The sequence below is a fragment of the Vitis vinifera genome, chromosome 4, assembly GCF_030704535.1.
Source record: "Vitis vinifera cultivar Pinot Noir 40024 chromosome 4, ASM3070453v1".
In the NCBI taxonomy this organism is placed as follows: domain Eukaryota; kingdom Viridiplantae; phylum Streptophyta; class Magnoliopsida; order Vitales; family Vitaceae; genus Vitis; species Vitis vinifera.
The window spans coordinates 1,086,583-1,106,715 of record NC_081808.1 but is presented as its reverse complement, the minus strand read 5'-3'; the positions used below and the strand labels follow the sequence as shown (position 1 = coordinate 1,106,715).

General features: G+C 35.6%; 3 protein-coding genes across 6 annotated transcripts; all 3 read right to left on the bottom strand.

The window, feature by feature from the left end:
* Nucleotides 1-669: 669 nt before the first annotated feature.
* Nucleotides 670-5,016, bottom strand: LOC100250722 (protein REVERSION-TO-ETHYLENE SENSITIVITY1). 4 transcript variants are annotated; one of them, XM_019219411.2, is made up of 4 exons: nucleotides 4,685-4,992; nucleotides 3,974-4,529; nucleotides 2,722-3,151; nucleotides 670-1,326 (listed from the first exon to the last, which is right to left on the bottom strand). In XM_019219411.2, the coding sequence occupies exons 3-4, from the start codon at nucleotides 3,028-3,030 to the stop codon at nucleotides 901-903; spliced, it is 735 nt and encodes a 244-aa protein (XP_019074956.1). In that variant the 5' UTR covers nucleotides 3,031-3,151; nucleotides 3,974-4,529; nucleotides 4,685-4,992; the 3' UTR covers nucleotides 670-900. The 4 variants fall into 4 exon arrangements, with proteins under 4 accessions (XP_019074956.1, XP_059592129.1, XP_019074955.1 ...); XM_059736146.1 differs by having other exon boundaries at nucleotides 670-1,323; nucleotides 4,685-4,979; XM_019219410.2 differs by lacking the exon at nucleotides 3,974-4,529 and having other exon boundaries at nucleotides 4,685-5,016.
* A 1,363-nt stretch (nucleotides 5,017-6,379) lies between these two features.
* On the bottom strand, nucleotides 6,380-8,486 carry LOC100260970 (uncharacterized protein ycf36). The gene is made up of 4 exons (XM_002279747.4): nucleotides 7,856-8,486; nucleotides 7,498-7,526; nucleotides 7,042-7,098; nucleotides 6,380-6,798 (listed from the first exon to the last, which is right to left on the bottom strand). The coding sequence occupies exons 1-4, from the start codon at nucleotides 8,355-8,357 to the stop codon at nucleotides 6,580-6,582; spliced, it is 807 nt and encodes a 268-aa protein (XP_002279783.1). The 5' UTR covers nucleotides 8,358-8,486; the 3' UTR covers nucleotides 6,380-6,579.
* Nucleotides 8,487-8,728: 242 nt separating this feature from the next.
* LOC100264622 (probable serine/threonine-protein kinase SIS8) lies at nucleotides 8,729-19,698 on the bottom strand. Its single transcript, XM_010650057.3, has 14 exons — nucleotides 18,917-19,698; nucleotides 17,581-18,021; nucleotides 15,377-15,480; nucleotides 14,028-14,776; nucleotides 13,687-13,941; nucleotides 12,298-12,338; nucleotides 11,473-11,541; nucleotides 11,267-11,367; nucleotides 10,568-10,646; nucleotides 10,382-10,480; nucleotides 10,103-10,171; nucleotides 9,890-9,939; nucleotides 9,611-9,787; nucleotides 8,729-9,355 (listed from the first exon to the last, which is right to left on the bottom strand). The coding sequence occupies exons 1-14, from the start codon at nucleotides 19,316-19,318 to the stop codon at nucleotides 9,247-9,249; spliced, it is 2,745 nt and encodes a 914-aa protein (XP_010648359.1). The 5' UTR covers nucleotides 19,319-19,698; the 3' UTR covers nucleotides 8,729-9,246.
* Nucleotides 19,699-20,133: the final 435 nt, after the last annotated feature.

Genomic DNA, 20,133 nt, shown 5'->3' with positions numbered 1-20,133 from the left:
GACCAATAAGTAAATGCTTATGATGGTGTTTTTTTCTGAAGAGAAGAAGAATTTCTGGGATCTTTGGGTGCTGTTAGATGCCATACTTAATAGTGTAGCCATAATTATCCAGACAATGCACAACATGGAACCAAAATGGCTGCCACACTACTTCATTTACTACTCTGCTCGTTTAGAAATGAAACTCATTTACTTTGTTTTACGTCCATTTGGATTTGCTTGATTGGAAGCTATTCTTAAAAACAGCTTTTTATTTTTAGGATCACAAAACATTTTTTTTAAAACTCAGATGACATGTAATTTTTTGAGATTTTGTTCAGACAATTGTTTTTCGGAACAAATTCAACATGTTTTGTTCCGAAAACAAGTTTTATACAACAAATTGAAAATATGAAGAGTAATTTAAAACTATGCATTAATTTAAAAAATATAAATATGAAGGATTAAATTAAAGCATTATATATAAAATTTATTTTTTAAAATATTAAAAATAATTTTTTTTTTTTAAGTTCCTAAATGAGAACAAATTTCAAAAACTGTGCTCAAAAATTGCTATTTAAAACTGTTTTTGAAAACACTTCTAAAACAGAATCTAATTTTTTTTTTTAAAAAAAAACTGTTTTTGACCGACTTGGTGAACATTTCTTCAATTGTGGGAATCCATAAAACAGAAACAAAATGTCAAACTTTCATTTTCTTGAAACAATAATTCTACAATCATCTCAGTTTTTTTTATGCATCAGTGCACCCATGTGTTGGCATCAGTACAGATTCTCCCCAATGCCTAGAGTGCAAACCACATCTGGTATTATGAACACAACTTTGTAGAAGGAACACTATAACAGCCTGCATCTCCTCTCCATCAAACATATATTCTCATCCTTTATTGACACCAATAATTCAACATTCTAGCACGTTTTTGAAACAGTATGTACCAAGTAGAAACCACCCAATAAGGAGGAGAGAGAAGGATAGTAACCCAATCAAGAATGGCCACCCAGCCATGAAAACACCTAGGCAGAGCACCAACATGAAAGGGGAAAATGATCTAAAGATTGACATGCTGTCCACCCAACGGCCCTTGAAGAGTATGAGGGCGCACACATTGATCATGTTCCAACCCATTGATCCACCATAGGCAAGCCTGTTCAGACAGTTAGCAACAAATGAATGGCAATTGCAAGTGAAGAGGTTGTAGGATTTGTGTCCAAAATGATGACTACTTGAGAGCAATGCATCATCCCATGTGACTGCTGTCCCATTCTCCGCATGCTTGTAGCCGTTCTTGCATGTGTGCCCAGCAAGATTTGGAGGAAAGCAGCACTGCTTCAACACATTTCAGACAAAATTGTCAATGGAATAAAATCCTAGTTTCTGTACACAGTTGACATCAACTTTGTCTTCCATTAAGAAAGGGAAGTAAAAAACTAGGGATGACATAATTTGATGTGTTTTGCCAACATGGCTCGAATCGGAAAATTTATTTTAAGAGTTTGGATTGATTATAATCATGTTTGAATCAAATTCGTGTTAACTTATATAACCTATTTATTAAATAAATTATTTTTGGGTTAACCAATATAATACGAATTTAACTTGAATTGACTTATTTAGGCTTTGTTTGGATACACTTCCTGTTTTTTTTTTTTTTTATAAATAAAATCTTTTGGTAAAAATTCATATACAAAAAGTATTACCTTATGTCATTAAAAATTACTTCAAAAAATTTTAAAATGTAAGATAATAAAATTCTTTTAATACCTCAATTTTTTTAGGGAGTAATTAAAAATTATTACATTCTTAATGTAAGCCTCTAAGGGTTTTTATATTTTATAAAAAAGTTACTACTATTTTCTGTTTTTAAAAACAAAAAATAGGAAGTGTATCCAAATGAACACTTAATAACTGTGCTAATTAATGTTACTATAACCACAACCTATTCAACTCATATTTAACTCATCTAAAATTCGATTATGAATAAATAGGTCAATTGAGTCATAGCCAATTAGGTCGAAAGGTGAATCATATTGACTCAAATAAAACCTAATTTGACATGACTATTAAATAAGACCTAATTATTAAATGAATTACATGATGTGTTACTTGTTTAATAATTAGGTCATATTGAAGTTCATACTTTTAAGCCTATTATTATTAGTTCCATATATGTATTAACCTATTTAGTCAAACATTCTAAGTTTTGACACAACATGAACACAACCCATTAGTATGATTTCTCACCCCTAATAAAAACCAAAATAAGGAAAATAAACCTAAGTGGTAAAACAAATTGAAGTTCATATTGTGATAACTCAGGCTAGAATCTTGATTAAACAGGAAAAGTAACTCTTCAACATGGAGGAAGCGACTAACAACAAGCACCCATTAAATTTTACATTTTTTTTAACAGTAGGTTTCCTTGGATAGTCAAGTTCTTTTATCATATCTTTTGGTGCTATAATCTAGGTTACGCAAAAAAGGTAATGCCCTTGACATTGAGGAAGGGACTAACAATAGAACTCCTTCAATTCTTAAGTATTTCTAAGACTTGGTTTCCTTAGTCAAGTCCTTTTATGGTATCTTTTGGTGCTGTATGACCTAAAATTGCATTAATTTGATTGCAAAGTGTCTTCCTAAACTGATGATGAGAGACACACACACACACAAAGATCAGAAAATATAAAACAACGGTAGTAATTGGGAGCATTGATGAAAATGTACCTTCTCTCTATCAAGTTGAAGGTATCTTGCAACAGCACCAAATGCAAAATCATTAACATTCACAAAATTGGATCCTGCAAAATCTAGAATAGCTCCATCTTCCCTGCATATGCCCACATGTCCAATGAATGGTGCCAACCACGAGACTACAGGGAGTGGAGTCCAAACTAAGCAGCATGGCAACTTTGCCTTTTTTGGATCAATTTCATCAAGTGGCCACAGCTCATGCTGAGTTCTTCGTGCAGTGCTCATATCTTCAACATCATTAATAGCATTCAGTTCCATTTTAGGCACTCGTCTGGGTGACATAAGTCCTTGTGCAATTTTTTGTGGCAAAAAATACCATGTCAAAGCACACGAACAGACAATATAATGGATCCCAACACACTAAGCAATGTTAGTTCTTCTTTGACCAAGTTTTAGAGCCACTCTGCAAGAAACCATTGGAGTCAGTTCAGAAAAAAATATGTAAGAGTAACAAACAGTAAAAAAGCAGTATCTAGTACAGAAAAGTTCAAAATGATCAAAATAGAAAAAAATAAGGGAAAAAATAAAAAGAACAACATGATGTAATCTAATAAACTCAATATCAATACTAAATACCATTCATTGCAAGTTTTCCATGATTTCAGTTTGCATAGTTGCTTCTAAATGGGTGAAGTACCGGATCCCAACACTCCATCACTCCATCATTCTAAAACAACACTGCTAAAACCAGCACACGACTAAATCTATTAAGAAAATCTATATTATTTTATCACTGTCAACAGTATTGTTTTATAAAGATTTTACAAATCCTAGAATTTGGAACTTGCCTAGCCTACCTCACTCCAATGACACACCCATCAACCTGTATTTGCTTACAATCATCTTAAATTTATCATTGCCAAAGTCCATCTAGCATTTTCATTATCTCCACAAATACTCTTTTAAAGCCAGGAAAATGTGCAATTGGCCAATCTAGAATCCATGTATTGTTAAAGGGCGTATGGACAAAGCCAAGAAAATACACAACTTCTAGGAGAAAAGATCACAGGGACCCCTTTCTCATCAATTATCCAAGCTAAAGCATAATGCCAAAATACCATTCAAAACCACTTGCAGTCAATTGCTAGAATCATTTTTCTCAATCAGATAATCAAAACTGAGCTTCCAAGTTAAAAGCAGTTCCTGATAAATTTTGCAGGAAAATTTCTCTTTTAATATCTACTGATCTTAATAATGTTGACATTGAAGGTGGGAGGAGATTTACAATGAAATTATTCCTCAAATTTTTCTTTCCTTTTAGAGGAGACTTCATCCAGGGCAAAAAAGAGAACCAAATGAAACGCGAATGCTTACATATACCAAATCAACTTCAAACATCAAGCACAGGATCTCTAAGAATGATTCAAATATCTAATACAGTATAAACATTAAATCAAACTTATCAGACAAATAAAATAGACAGAAATGCCCTGTTTGGTTGCTCAGAAATCCACGGAAAGAAAACCAAACCAAACCCGAAACCTATATGCCCCATCATTTTTTTCGCCCCACCAAGGACGAGACCAGTGCTTCGTTTCCACTGTTTTCTCAGCAACCAATCAGACCCAACCGCCGTCTCCAAACCCAAAAACATCAAAACAATATGTGAACCAGATACAATGCAGTTTGAGCCAAAAGGAACCAAAATTAATCAAATAAATAAAATTTCCAAACATTAAACCCGAATCCTCATGTTCTATTGCTGAGAAGCCCGCAGATAGAGAACGAAAGAAAAACCAAATCTGAAACCCATATTAACCCATCATTTTCCTCTCCCCCACCTAAAATAATAATAATAAAAATAAAAAAAACAGGTATACCCACAAAAAAAAAAAAAGACCAGAAATTTCACTCTCCACTCGTCCTCTCAAACTTTTCTCAGCAACCAAACAGACCCAACAACCTTACAGACGAGATACAATGGCATTGAACGAACCTGAAAGTGATGATGAAGAAATGGGTAGATGAAGAAGGAGAGAAAGAAGAAAGCTGGGATCTGAAGGGTGTCGTTGCTTGTGAAGATGAAGCTTTGTGGCGGTGTTCATGATGTGAGAAACGAAAGAGGGGAAGATGAGATTTATTTGGGTGGAGAGATCACAAGAATGAGAATTAGTTTAATTGTTTCGGAAATGGAAGAGAGGGAAGGTGCATGAACCATGGCTGATTTGCGTTGCCATGGTGGAGCCCACGGTATTGGGATGGGTATGTGACTCACATTGACTCTAATCATTTCTATTACAACAAAATTCAACCAAAAATCCTTCCCTTGTCCCACTGATTCTCACTGTTTTTCATTAGGGTAATGGAGGGTGGGGAGACAAAACGATGCGTTTTGGTGTGAACTTTGAAGGAGGTTCCGACAACTACTAGATTTCGACGCTAATATGGGATTAAGGTACAAGCAATGAGAATCATTTAATGCTAGATTTTGATGTTCGGGCAAATCAAGATGCAAAGTTACAAGAATCACCGACACTAAATAAAAATAATTATTTTAAAAGTTGATTTTAAGAAAATTTTAGGTTATTAAATAGATTTTTGTTTTATAAAACATTGAACAATCGTGTTTTAAAACTATTATAAAAAATTACTTTTTAGAATAATCTTCAAAAGCACTTTTGACACGCTTTTGCATTTCTTCTAATGGGACATAATCAAAGTCATTACTTATTATATTAGTTATATTATTAAAAGTAGGAGTTAGACGTTATCCCAAACAAAGTTAAATGTGTTGGAAAAGGGTTTTATAGGTAGAGGTTATATAAAGAGCCTCAGGAATGGAGAAGCACATGATAAAAGGGGGATGTAGAAAGTGCTTTTATGTGTTTTGCAAATGCTGTGATTCAAGAGGAAATCAAAATAGGGGAGTTTGCAATGAATCTGATTACTAATGATGAGATGCAGTGATTTTCAGAGAAAATTGCTTTCATCTGACTTTCTTTTTAGTACTTTCTCTTCTTGTATGGCCCTTCTTCTTTCTTCTCAAAGAAATAAGCAGTCAAGAGGGTTGTAGTCAAAAAAAGAAAAAAATCTTGTTCAAGAAAGTCAAGTTGCCACCCTGGTAGATATATCAATTGGGATTATCAGAGAACATGAGATCAATGGTTGCAGCAGAGCTTGCTTACACCCATAATAATTGTTATAGTGTACATTGTGAACCCAAATTCTATAAATTTAAACTTCAAAAAAAATTGATAGTTTAACATAATATTAAATATTCGATTAGTCGAGAGGTAATGTGTTTTAAGCCTCATCACATGTTTGTTTCTCAATTTGCAATTGTTTGTCTATAAACTTGTCTATGTCTATCTCTTCGAGTATGGATATAGAGCCGCAGGTGAGGGAGGAGGGGTTAAAAGAGTGCTGATACGAGACTATCAAATTCTACAAGTTTAAGCTTTTAAAGATATTGATAGTTTAACAATAATAAGAAATTATTTTTCTCAATGAAAATGGCAGCATTTTCACACCCAACACAGATTAGCACTTTCCAAGGCAAACCCACATCAACATATACAGAAAAGGCTAAAATTTCCCATAAGATCAGCAAAGAATATGGCACAGTTTCAGCCATTAGCTAGGGAGAATGTGTACTGGCTGAGATGATAAGTGCAACCAACTGGGGCATGAGTTTTTCTTCAAGAAAGTCCATTGAAACTAATCCATACTGCAAATTTTCAATTAGTTTACATCATCTGCTAAAAAAACAGGGGAGAATATTGCAGTATAACAAACTGTACACAGGGCATATGGGAATACTGGAATAGGATATGCTCTTGAATATCATCACAATACAACATGAAGGAATAAAGTTTGTTTAATGACTAACAATTAGAGAAGATCAGGTTCACCACAGAAGGCGTCGGGCTCAAATGATCTAGCAGAATCGTCGTTGTAAACCCCAGGAATGGCCCTGCCACCACCTCCGTTGGATACTATGTTCAAGTTCCTTTGGCTGCCTTCAATGTTGATGAGAAGGAAGGCACATACAAACAAGGATGCAGCAAGAGTCACCAGAGTGTATTTTAATCGGCTCAATACCGGTTTCACCTATAAGACAGTAAGAATGTTCCTTGTTTAATGTCTTTAGTATCAATATTTGGGAATTTTTGTCACAAATCTTTGAAGAAACTAGATATATAGCAACTCCATTGAAGATCATTCTAGTGGTCAATTACTGAGATTAACTCCCAAGTTCCCTACATACCCTATACCATCCATATGCTCAGATAAGCCAGCATCAGAGTTGAACAACAGGAAAGAAATTAATCTGTTCAATATGAATAGACTCACTGAAAATGAACCCAGAAGGCGGTCACGTGCTAAAACCTCAGCAGTCTTCACCCATATCTGTCAAGGAAAATCACTTCAGATCCCAACTAAAAAGTAACAAACCAAGTGAATGAAAACAATTTAGAAAAAAATTCAATTCTAACCCCAGGATGATGAAGAGAAATGGCATTAGTGAACACTTTAGAAGGCATTGATTGATAACCAACTTCCATGTTTTTCACAGTGATCCCAATTTGAAACAATCCAAAAGGAAAATATATGTGAGAATTCTTGGATTTGACTTCACCAAATGCATAATGGAAAAAAAAAAAATACAAGAAAGAAAGAGCCTCTATACAAAAATCCAGAGTCTGAATCCTTGATTTTATATATCTGTAATTGCAAACAGCCCTCTAGTCTCTACCTTCAATGAATGGATTAGAAAAAGGTATCATTAAAGTCCTTGCATCAGATTACCTGTCCATCATACCATCCTGTCTCTTCATCTGCGACATGGACAAGAGAAAGAGAGATCTATAAACCACACCATCAATCACCAAAAGTTGATAACAAGAATTCAATGCTGTTTGATTGAGGAGAAAATGTAGGAAAATAAACAAGTTCCCAGTGGAGATCTCAAACCGGAAAAGAAATAAGTAAAACAAGTGTGTCCAATATGACTATTTGGCCTTTTTGGAGCTCCCTTCTTGTTTTATAAAATAAACCAACAAAAATTTGCTTTGCGTTCCTTTTCTTTTCCTTTCCTATGTTTCTCATCAACCAAACAGAAGCTCAAGCATACGCATCAAACCAACAGAAAGAAACAGAAAATTACACTCAACGGTTGCACTCAGCAATCGATTCCCCACATAAGCCCAGCCAAGATACATCCTCACAACTGCAAGAGTGACAACAAAAATCCCACTAGAAACAGCCCCAAGAATTCTCTTCAAAGGCTCTGAATCAGGCCCGACTGCTCCAAACCAGGCCACTGGCAGTCCAATAAAGAGAGCAAATGACACGCCGGTGACCGCCAATCTTGAGCAGTACTCAACGAAGTCGCCAGAGGCCCATGAAAACGGGAAGGAAGTGGAGAGAGTTTGGTATTCATTGATGGGTTGCTGGTCTAGTGGAACAGGGCACTCTGTTTCTGGTGGTGTGTTGCTTCCATTTGTGAAGGAAGAAGATAAGGGTATTCTGGAAATTAAAATTTTCTGATCACGATAATGGAGACTAGGGTTTTTAATGGGGTTGATTGGTGGAAGGAAGTTGGGTTTGGAGGGAAAGAAGAAAGTTAGTTGGGTTGATTTTGTTGAGAGGAAAAGTGGCGTGGCCATGGCTCTCTGATTTTCTCCTGGCTGCTCTGCTTTATCCAATAAGAAGATTTTTTATTATTATCATTTTTCGAATTTTAGTTGGAATTTAAACCGTGCTCAGAAAACTGTCTTTTGTTTTTCAAACACCCATTAAAAAAATCAAAACATTTTTAAATAATATTAAAATGTTCTCAAAAGCCACTTTTTTGCTATTGAAAATTATTAGAAGTGTTTATGAAATGCAAGTATCTGATTTTAAAAATCAATTGCTACCTAAAGATAAATACCACCCTAACACCGAACACTCAAAAATCTTGGCAGAAAGTGAATGTGTTCATTAAATTTTACCGATCTAAGCTACTGGAAAAACAAAGCAGAAAAAGGGGCACAGCTTATGAAAATGCTTCCTTTTTTTTTTTCTTGATGAGGAATTCTTTTTTTTTTTTTTTTTCTCACAATAATCTGAAGAGATCGAAATGTTTACAATTCTGAAGCCACAAACAAGACCTCTTAGCAGATTCAAACTAAAAGATTATTTCTTTTCCCTTTTTTTGGTGGGGTTGGGGTGGGGAAGAACTTTCTTACAGATATATGACTGTTACCTATTTTCATTACTACAGGCGACTACTTCCAAATGGCATCCTCTCTAAACTGCACTTAGCGCAGCTGTTTTTTTAAAGTAGAAGGATGACCACGCAAGTTTGTTCTGGATGTGGATGAGCATTTGTGCTGAGTTCCCACTTTGAATGAACCAGCATGTTCCATATCCAGTACTCTCTCTCTCTTTATGTTTCTTTTTTCCAACAAACAATTCTGCAACTATGAATTCTGCAACTGTCCCTTTTTTTTTTCTTTCTTTTTTTTCTTTTTTGTGGGGGGTGGACCATTGGGCACAACAGAGCCGCTTCTTCTATTGCACTTGTGCTTGTCTTGAAGAGCTTGCTCTTTCAAACACCAGATGCTGAAGATGCTTGAGACGAGACATGAGCTGTGAGAACGACGGCCGCTTGCGTGGCTCACTGCAATAATCACATAAAGAAATATCATTGAAACATACTGAAGCTGATAATTACCCCCTTCCATCATGAAACAGGAAGTAGAGCTCCAACAATACGATTGGTGAGTCTAGATCTTTTATTTTTTTTAACCTATAATTTCAACTGGGACAGAGATCTTAAGATGAGATCTAAATGATCACCTAATTCTGAGTCCATTGTACATCTGATACGTGTGGAGTAACAGAATGAATAATAGTTACAAGGGCGAGAACTTACACTTCCCAACAATCATTTATTATCTGTGCAACCATTGGATCAACCTCTTCTGGGATTTCTAGGCGTCTGTCTTGAAATCCAACAGCTCCAACAACCTGCATCGGATTCATCCCACTCCATGGGATGCGCAAGGTAGCCAACTCCCATAGTATCACACCGAAGCTATACACATCACACCTGCAAGCAAACCAGATTGATTGGAAATTTATGACAGAAAATTCCAAGATAGATTCACCATCTACCAAGGTTTCAAGCATAATATATACTAATTTCACTCACTTTTCATTCGATGGCTCATTCCTTAGAACTTCTGGTGCCATCCACTCAGGCTGCAGTTCAACCGCAAAACTTTATTATTACTGATACAATCAATGATCTCATATTTTGATAAAAGAACACACTGTGCCTCTTATCTTATTGGGATGAAATGATGAAATGAAAAGTTTGCAAAAGCAAGAGCATAGAATCGTCCTAATGTTTTAAGAGTATTACCGTTCCTGCAGTAGACTTTGAAGACAGAAACGTATGGTGCTTCAGACGTGACAACCCAAAATCACAAACCTGCAATAGGGAGCCAAACAAAACACTTGAAAGGTTTGTTTTCATTTGAAACAAGTAATTCAGTTCTTAGGTCAAGTGAAAACAGGAGGATACAAATACCAATACAGATCCTGTCCTATCTACTTTTTTAATGAACCAGTAACTACAAAAATACTGAATAATCAAGGAACACAGCAAATGCCATATTTTGGTATGTTGGTTTGAGCGAACCTTAACAACCCAGTTTTTATCAACAAGGAGATTTGGAGATTTCAGATCTCTATGTACAATAGTAGGATGGCTTGTGTGCAAGTAATTCATTCCCTTGGCCTGCAAGTAATTTGGAAGCTTTAATAGAAAAAGGAGTTGAACTGCATAGAGGGGACAAAGAAAAAGACAAGATATTGAAACTAATACCACATCAAGAGCCATTCGCAATCTCCTCTTTTCATCAAGTTGAATATTTGATCTGTGCAATAACCTATACAAACTTCCCCTGCACAAAAATAAATGGAATTAGGAAACATGAAAAGAGAGGGATGGAACATATCACTAATCAACTTTGTGAAGCCCTTTTTTTTTTCCCTCAGAAGAACTCAGCAGAACTTTGGAAACTGATAAACCTTATATATCTCTAAAGAAATACTTCGTGGTCTAATATATCTACTGAGAAAAAATTTCCTCACAGCTTAGCAAAGTAATATATATATATATATATATATATATATATATATATATACATATATACCCATGTTGATGGCTTCTATTACCAGTTTAAAACCCTGCTTTTGACAGTTGAACACACATACAATACAGTGCATACATGTATATGTACAAGAAAAAACCCAAGAATACTAAATGAAAACTAGAATGCTGACAAAATTTCCCTGGCCATAAACATCCAAGAGGTGTCTTACCCCATGAGGATAAAAAGGTATTCAAGAAAAACAATACTAGGAAAAAGGTTATATCATGTCAAGTGATCAATTACATGATTATGGCACACAATAAACATGCGATGCAAACTTTTGATAACAAGAACTTTAATTATACTCCTTAGAAACAGATAACAAATATATCTTCTAATGCCTTTTGGAATTGAAAATAGGTCTTGACCTTGGGAGAAACTCTGTGAGTATAGAGAGATTTGGGGGGCGAGTAACAGCTCCCATAAAAAGAACAACATTAGGATGCCTCAATCTCAACATGATTTCAACCTGTATGAAGCAACCAGAAGGTATTAATTTGAATGTTTATAAAGCCAACTGAATTGACCATTTTGATTAATATTATAATGTAAGATGTAAATTTCAGGCACTTACCTCGTATCTAAACTGAACCAATGCATCACCAGAGAAATCTTGGGCTAGGAACTTCTTCACAGCAACCTCCTGTATGAAATACAAATTTATCACACTAAAACAAACCAATAAACAGTTTTAAATGGGATAAATCATCAACACTCATGATCCAGAATTTCTATCACATCTCAGACCATCACATATCAATAGATATATTTTTACTTCAGTTGCAGTAAAGATCTCAACAATAAAAAGTTTACGGTTACGGTAAGGGGCACAAAGTGTAGAAAAAGGAAACACTTAATGCAAAAAAGAATAACACAAACTGAACCAAAAAGGTCAGCACCCAATGTTTGAAACCCAGAACCAAAACAAGTTCTTAAAAGCTAAAACAAATGAACCCAACTTGGTCAGGTTTTTTTAGTCCTTGGGTCAACCATTCCTGAGTTGCACCATGAGGACTGAAAAGGACTAAATTTTACTAGAAACTGACAGAATGGACTGCATAAAGCCTGAGAAAAACTAAATTTAAAAGAAGTTTAGCACTGAAGCATGTAACCACTAACTGAAAGAAAAGTGATTAACTTGCTTGTGTAATGCATGATACATGTAACAATTTTGGAAGGAACAACCAATCCATCATTTTGAGAAATTTTTATGCTGAGTGCTCTGGAAAAATTGTTCAAGAAAACTATCATTTGGCTTGCCACTTATTTTTACCAGCACTGAGGTCCTCCAAGGAATATCATGAAATATTATTTAGTACATCATCTCTTGAAATTCCAAAAGTAGCTAAAAATGAAAAATGAGATGAATATCCTTTGATGCATTAAGGTTATAACTTACAGTGCCATTCCAATCTGCTCGGTAAACCTCACCATATGAGCCTGCAAGATAAAGGGTTTCATAAGACTTATCGAACCACTATAAACTAATTCAAGTAAACACCATATTGATCAACACATTAATCAAATTGCATACACAAGATTTCTTTAACCACCAATTAATCAAAGTAGGATAAGCACTAGCATTCCAAAATGTGAAAAGGATTTCCAGGTCTCCTTTCGAAGGGCTTAGAGGCCTATTTGAATGAGATCAGATGTTGAACAGAAACCCGCACCAATTCTTTGTCATTAATGAAGAAAGAAGCAATTTGAGCTTCATCACCCAGGTTAGCCAAGGGTGAGCACCGTTTCTAGGCTTGCCCAATGACATTTGATGGATTGACACCTATATCACATGGACATGGACGCACAAGGCAAACCCAAGTAATTTAACAGTATCAAGTAGTCTTTCTAATGCTGGACTGCACTTAAACCTTGAACAGTGTAGTCTACAGTCTTTACACTGATTAAACAAGGTCTAGGAAAGGCTACGTTCTTATCCAATAAAAAAAGGCTATGTTCTATGGTATTTTATGGTTTCTCGATATTGAAGAATTAGGATTTAAAGCAAGGTTTTAAGGCCAGCCTATACAGAAGCATGTAGCTGGCACTTCTGGACAGCCACTAATTTATAATTTTGGATATTTTAAAAGTAGCCTCAAGGTAGAAAAGGATAAATTTAAAAAAAAAAAACTGTGGTTGTGAATGTAGGTTTAAGTTAAAGACACCAAAGAAAGGATAGCAGTTTTTTATGCTGTTAAACAGAAAATAAAGAAGTGCAGGGAGTAGCTCAGTTAAAGACAGATTTGGTATAGAAGTCTAGAGAACCAAAAGTTGGATTCTGTCATCTCAACCACTAAACTTTGCCCCATTTTTACCCAAAATTTACCTCAAGCACAAAAAACAAGGATAAATTTTTTTTTTTTTATAAGAGATTGTATTAAAGAGCAAAAGCGCACGAAAGTACACTGGGGGCATGCAATGAGCTAGAAAAACAAAAACAAAAGAACAAGAGGGGAAACAAAAACAGCTCCCACCCTCAAGAAGGACCCAACCAATCTACACAATCAACTAAGGACAAAGAATTCCCATGAATGTACACCTGAATCCACAAAGCAATATTATAAAGGAAAGAACTTTTGTATTATAAATTACAAATATAAAGTCCATAATGTACCCAACATAAAATTAAAAGTGAAACTCATAAAATCTAGAGGAATCCATACATAAAGTTAAAGCATAAAACCCTCATCCTAAATATTAAATAAATAATAAACAAAGTGTTTCATGTTACAAAAAGATTTTTTCTTCTTCAATGAGAATAAATAAATTCAGGAGAATGAATTCTTACCAATACCAATACGTTCACCAATCTGAAGATCCTCCCATGGGATTTCCCATTCCGCAACCTCAGCCAGCATTGGGTTGATCTGCTCACTGTGAGCATTGGAAGGAATATGCAAGGCACCGTTGGCTGTTTCCATTAATCCCAAAGCAGATTCCTTCTCTGTTCCAATGTTACTAAGAATTCTCCCTATATTATCCTGAAAGCAGGGTCCACCATCACTAACTAAGGCATTTTCAGGTTGTCTTTGGCATGTTTCTCCTGCAGAGGGCAAGAAAGATTCATGAATTTGTTCCTCATATGAAAGACTTCAAACTGTTATAAAGAGACAGAAACCATAGTCACACCTGTAGCATTAGTGCGGATCATTCCATTAGCTCCAGCACCAATAAGTATAAATCCCTCACTTGTAGTATCAGAAGGCAAAGAGAAGTCTGAGTTGGTGACATTTGTTTCCACCTGGTGAGAGGGCATGAGAGGTTGCTCACTGTTCAACAAAAACTCACCAGGAGAATACCAAACCCCATGATCCACTTGTTTCCCTTTTGCCATATGGATTTGCTCAAGGACTTTCTGCTCTACCTGACCCCGGGAATTTATATCCGAAAACAAATCTGGTGGAGGCGATGCACCACTCTCTAATAAAACAGCATGTAGTTTCTGTGCGAATTCTGGGTTTTTTGCTGCACTGATGACATATTTGGAAACATCTTTAACTTTCATCTTTTGTGCAGGTGATGCTTTCCCACAGGTTCCCGATGAGCCTTCACATAATTTACGTAGTGAAGGAAGAAGGTTCCCAAATTCATTTTCAAATCTCTCAGTTTCAAATTTTTCAACAGGACTCCTGTCATCCCCTTTCGATCGAATGCCTATAAATGGTGCTTCTTCTGACTTTGAACTGCCAGGCTTGGAAACTACATCAAGATTAGGTGAAAATCCAGTTCCTTTTTCAGGCACTAGAAGTGATTCTCGGGCAGCTTCTATAACATCTGTACAGCTCCTTACATCTAGTCCAAAATTTTGATGATGACTACTGGGTACCTCAGCAGGAATTAGAGCACCCGGGGCACCCATTAGATCAATTATATATTCACTGCAGAGTTCCAAAATCAGTCTCATTATTATGACTTGTTTGTTTCTATGGAAAACTTTAAGCTCTCAATGATTGCTTTGATTAGAGATCAAAACAGACAATATGAGCAGGAAGACAAATACATAAAATATCCTTCAAAATTACATGCACTTGCCTAAATAAAAAGTAAAACACAAGTCCAGAAAAGTAAGAACAAGAAGCATGTGAAACAAAATAAACAGCATCGAACATGTAATGGCACACGTGAGTTTACAGTTGCAATTTAAACAATAATTTGAGCTTCATAATTTAAAAAGAGCAATAACAGGTCTGAAAAAGTAATGTTATTGTGCAATAATACTAATTTTTAAGGTTGTAATAGAAGTGCAGCATGCACGGTATGCTGAAGAATGTTTGCGCATTTCTTTAAACAGATAGTAGCATTCTTATTTGTAATCCCACTGGATCAAGTATGACATTACAAGAATGGGAATAAAGTAAGAACAACCAGCACACAAGCATAGCATGCCAATTAAAACTGCCCATGTGGCAACATCAGAAAATTGATTTCCAAAAGATAATTCTCAGAAGAGATAATAGACCAGGGATGGAAATCAGCACCTTCCATTATCAATTTTAATCAGGTTTATGGCCCCGTCATCAGTACCCGTGTAGTAGCTCCCTTTAACCAGCAGACATGGAAGATTAATCCTATCAGCTAGCACCTAGCACCAGGAGCATGAGACAATTAACTTCAGTTAGAATTTAATCAAACAAAAAATACTTTTAAAAGAAGTAGAATTATCTCTAAGGCATTAGTTAGCAAAACTCATGTATCTCATAACAATAGTCCTCATTTCAACAATAAATAAGTTGCAAAAGAGGCAGTAGGATGATATTCAAAATTAATACATCTTGACCAACAACTTCCAAGCTTTAGAGATTTTCATTTGAGTGGGATAATCCTACTTATCCACCTAAAAAGAATCAAAAAATGAAATCAACACATATCTTCTTAAAGAATGTATCAAACCCACAAAATGTGACTTCTTTGAAACTATAAAAGGCCTTGTACGTTCATGACATGTCTAATGATCTTAGTCCATGACAGGACTTAGCATAATTGTTAAAAGAGAATCGCAGTCCTAGGGAGCTCATACATGGAGGAGGCAATGACTAAAATCCTTTTTCCGATAGTCATAATAGAACTTACTATGCTTTTATTTAAAGCGGGCTCCCACAAGGTATCCTGTTAAATAATATGGTTTTAGTTGACAAGGCTAGAGTAAGAGTAAAAAATTTTGTTCAATACTTTTTTTTTTTTTTTTTGATAGGTAAATAATGATTTTATAATCAAAGATAGAAAAAGCAAGAAAGGATACACAATGTATACAAAGAATCCAAAAGGCCAAAAAAAAGGCATGAAAACACAAAAAACGACAATCACGCCTACCTAGGGCTTAACTAATTCACAAAGTCTAACATGCAGAAGGAACAATCCCTTACACACACTCTAACCCATTCTAAAAAGATATACAAGAAAGAATGTTTAATTGCTTGATCTGTTTTTTCACAATTGTCAAAAGCTCTTCTAAATGGTCCAAAACAAACACAAATGAGCAGCCCTCCAAGCCTTTTTTTCTAGAAGCTTTATGATCAACAAGATTAAGACAAATATACAGAACCAACTAGGACTAGAAATGAAAGAACAGTGAAAATTGGTGGTCAAGAGATACCCAAAAGAAACTATTTTTATTATCTTACGACAATCATCAAATAGCATGGAAAGATTGAAGAGATATTACCAATCAAATTAGAGTGGGATGGATAAAGTGGAAAAGCATTTTGGAAAGTTGAGCACTCAACGAATACCTATCAAATACAGGGAAGAACAGATGCATCTGTGACAAGTTAAAGGTAGGCTGAACGAGAAACAAGACTAGAGAACTTTGTCTAAAATGGTCAACTCAGGTGCAATGAATACCAATTACTAGACTGATAGGGAGTGATTTGTTCCATACAAAAGCACTAAAATAGGAAGACTAAGACTACACAGAAAGCAGATAAAATTTCTGTATACCTACAATTTAACAAAAGATATAGCCCTAGATAGAGTTTGATGGCCAAAATTATTCCAAATCTCCAACCCAAGATAGTTGAGATTACATCTTTCTTTAACTTGTGAGGATTGCTAGTTGACTAACATATTAAAGAGTTTTAGCACCAGAAAAGATAAGGAAAAGCATTTATCTATGTTTAAGGGAATAAGAATTTATCTATGTCTAAGGGAATAAGAAGTAGAACCTCCATCTGGAAAAGCAAAAATTACGCATCCTATCAAGAAAGGTACAACAAATTACCCACTAGTTCAAAGTTTCATACTACAAGTTTCTCCTACACCACAAATATGCCAAAGGGGGAAAAGGAGGGAGGGAGAGAGAGAGGAGAAGAAGAAGAAGATGATGATGATGAAAGCATCTAGAAATTACCAGTCTATTGCCCTAACATATACTAAAAATCATTAAGTCAAAACAATTCACTGAGTCTGAAAGAAAATAAAAAAGATTAAAAGAGTTGAAAAAAACTTGATGCAAATAGAAGAAAAATAATTCATATGTTAACACCGTAAGAAAATGAAACATTCATTTTTTTTCTAGGTAAATTTTTTGTTCCAATGCATTTTTGTCCCCACTGGAACTTGAACCTAAAACCTCCCACAAACCCTTCCCAAACCTTTACCTCTTGAGCAAGACCTCAAAGGCAATGAAAATGAAGCATTCATAAGTTTAAGAATTTGGGTACAGAAAGGTAAAAACTGTCAAAACCTTAAAGAGCAAGGCCCTATGGCGTGAAAGCCCAATATCCAGCCGTCCAAGGGGAAGGATGATAGTGTTCAGAGAACTCCGCAACTCATAACTTCTGATAGTCCATCTTTTCAACATTTCATCAGCATCACCAACAGGACCACCCATTCTCTCAACAACCATATCTGCAATTTTCTGGACCAACCCATCTAAAATAGTCAACTGATCAGAAACTTGGTACTCCATGGACAAAGAATAAGCTTTATCCTCAAGTTCTCGCAGATCAGGATCAATCATGCGGTCTACCAAAATCACTTCATAATCAACATTATCCAGAACAGAAATTGCTTGTAGATCAACGAGCAATGGCATCTTTCCTTGCACAACTGAATTTGCAGTAATACCATATACATCATAAAACCCATCCATCACTTTTTCATCGTAGTTTACAGCATTATAGTTCTGCAAGTAAGAATTTAAAACTTGTCATGAGATTTCCAGCATATGGTTCTGCGTATTACGGATATAGAATTTAGTTAAAGCTGGTGAAACAACATTATAATCAACACCTTACGGATGACAGTATGTAGGAAAGGAGAATAATCTATAAGAAAATAACCTACAAATTTGAATCTTAAATTTTTCATTATTATGAGACAAGATGACGAAAACCTCTAGTCAACTAAGGCTAACATGATTAGATTTAATTGCAGTTACCTTTTTCTTTTTTCCAAAACCAAAACAACCTCAAGCATAAGATTCTTCCCTTCATTTTATCAAACAACTCCACAACCAAATACATAATAAATGAACCAATAAGGAACAATGCAGCATTAATTACAATATTTGCAAAATGAATCTAACTCAACGTGAAAATTTAAAAAGAGAAATCCATAAACAAAAGAACACCCACAATTCATGCAAAAGTTTCTAGGAGCAGGTGGAAACATCGTGCAGACTTATCAATTTTGTGTTTCAGAAATGAAAATAAAATTCATCCCGATTCCTCGACCAGAACCCTAGAATCCCTAACCAAAACAAGGAATTGCATGCCAACAGATGTCGAACATGCCCAATCAGGTAGCAAATGAAAGTCAACTTGTTTCAAGCATTGTAAATAAGTTCATAATTAGGTGAATCGACAAACAAGGAAACAAGGTATTCAAATAAACTACAATTCATCCAAAAAAAAACTAGAATTACTGCAATTAACAAATGATTCAACTGTGATATTCAAATCAGAAAAGAGATCCACAATTCATAAATCAAAGTAATTCATCCCAATTCTAACTCTAATGCATTAAAATCAGAAGCCAAAACGCTAAATTAAAAAAAAAATCGAAAAAAAAGGACTCACCCAGTATCGAAGCGAGAGCAACTCAACTAGGGTTTCAGTGTCGGTCGTGGACGGCGAACACCCCAAGCTAATCCGCTTGGCTACTTTGATCTGAGCCGTCTCTCGGTCATCTCGCGCATCGGGATCCGAGGCGGATATGGCCAGAGCCAGCTGTACCTGAAACTCCTCCTCCAGGAAACTGAAATCGACTGCAGCATCTTGTGAATCCACCGCCGCCCGATCCACCGCATCACCGCCTCCCACGCTCCCCAATGCCGACGATGGAGCCGCCGCGGCCACGGGGGATGACTGATTCGGACTCGGACTCGGATTGATCACGGGTCGGGTCTCGGGTATCCGTTGGTGCTCATTGAGGCTTCCTCCGATATGGAGTTTTCGGAGCAGATGTTTCATTCGAGACATTGATCGTTTCGCATAGGGCTTCTCTTCTCTCTCCCTCTCGCTCTACTCTCTCTCTCTCTCTCTCTCTTCTGCTTATCCTGCGCACGAAAGCAAAGAGCAGATTCTCTTAACCTGCGCACCCTTCTTCGTCAAGCTACCACCACTGGAATTAAATTAACCGCTCACCATTCCCTCCAATGGACTCCTCCGCATACCAAAATATAAACTTTAAAAAAAATTAAAAATAAAAATGTGTCACCCTTTTTATAGTTCACTAAGTCAAGCCCCAAGCTTCCGGTGCTGCCCCTTCTCCTCCATCATGGATGATGGACCTCCTCTAATCCTCACCCTTGATCGCTTTGTCATTTCCTCGTTGATCTCGATGAAGATCCAACGGTCGCTATTTGATGGACAACAACATTGCATGGACCCATTAGGTTATTTGAACATCCAATTCAATAATGGTAATGTATAAAAACTTTATTATACAATAGTGTTGGTTCTAATTTATAACAGAAATGATTATAAAATACTCAAATGATCGAGATTATTTGTTTCAAGTTTTAATTGAAAATCGATTAAACGGGTTTTTCGGGATAGTGTTAGAAAATCATAACAATATCAAAAAAGGAAACCAAAAAAATGCATCACCGATTGATAGAGATACTTTAAATTATTATATAATTTTAATTGTTCCTACTTGCTAAAATTGATATATAACAAATTAATAATGGTAGTCAGGTTGAATGTCCAACAATACTAAGTGATCGAACCAAATTCAATGAAGATAACATCACATCATAAATACTATCTTAAAATGATTCAAGTTATCATAG

Coding starts and splice junctions, on each gene's coding strand:
- LOC100250722 (XM_019219410.2), bottom strand. CDS start 3,030: ATGTCACCCAGACGAGTGCCTAAAATGGAACTGAATGCTATTAATGAT. Junction 1,327..2,721: donor TTCAACTTGATAGAGAGAAG/GTACATTTTCAT, acceptor AATGTGTTGAAG/CAGTGCTGCTTTCCTCCAAA.
- LOC100260970 (XM_002279747.4), bottom strand. CDS start 8,357: ATGGCCACGCCACTTTTCCTCTCAACAAAATCAACCCAACTAACTTTC. Junction 7,527..7,855: donor GCTGAGTGCAACCGTTGAGT/GTAATTTTCTGT, acceptor TCCATGTCGCAG/ATGAAGAGACAGGATGGTAT. Junction 7,099..7,497: donor CAGGATGGTATGATGGACAG/GTAATCTGATGC, acceptor TTTCCTTGACAG/ATATGGGTGAAGACTGCTGA.
- LOC100264622 (XM_010650057.3), bottom strand. CDS start 19,318: ATGTCTCGAATGAAACATCTGCTCCGAAAACTCCATATCGGAGGAAGC. Junction 11,542..12,297: donor GAGCAGATTGGAATGGCACT/GTAAGTTATAAC, acceptor TATTTCATACAG/GAGGTTGCTGTGAAGAAGTT. Junction 9,788..9,889: donor AATGAGCCATCGAATGAAAA/GTGAGTGAAATT, acceptor GTTTGCTTGCAG/GTGTGATGTGTATAGCTTCG.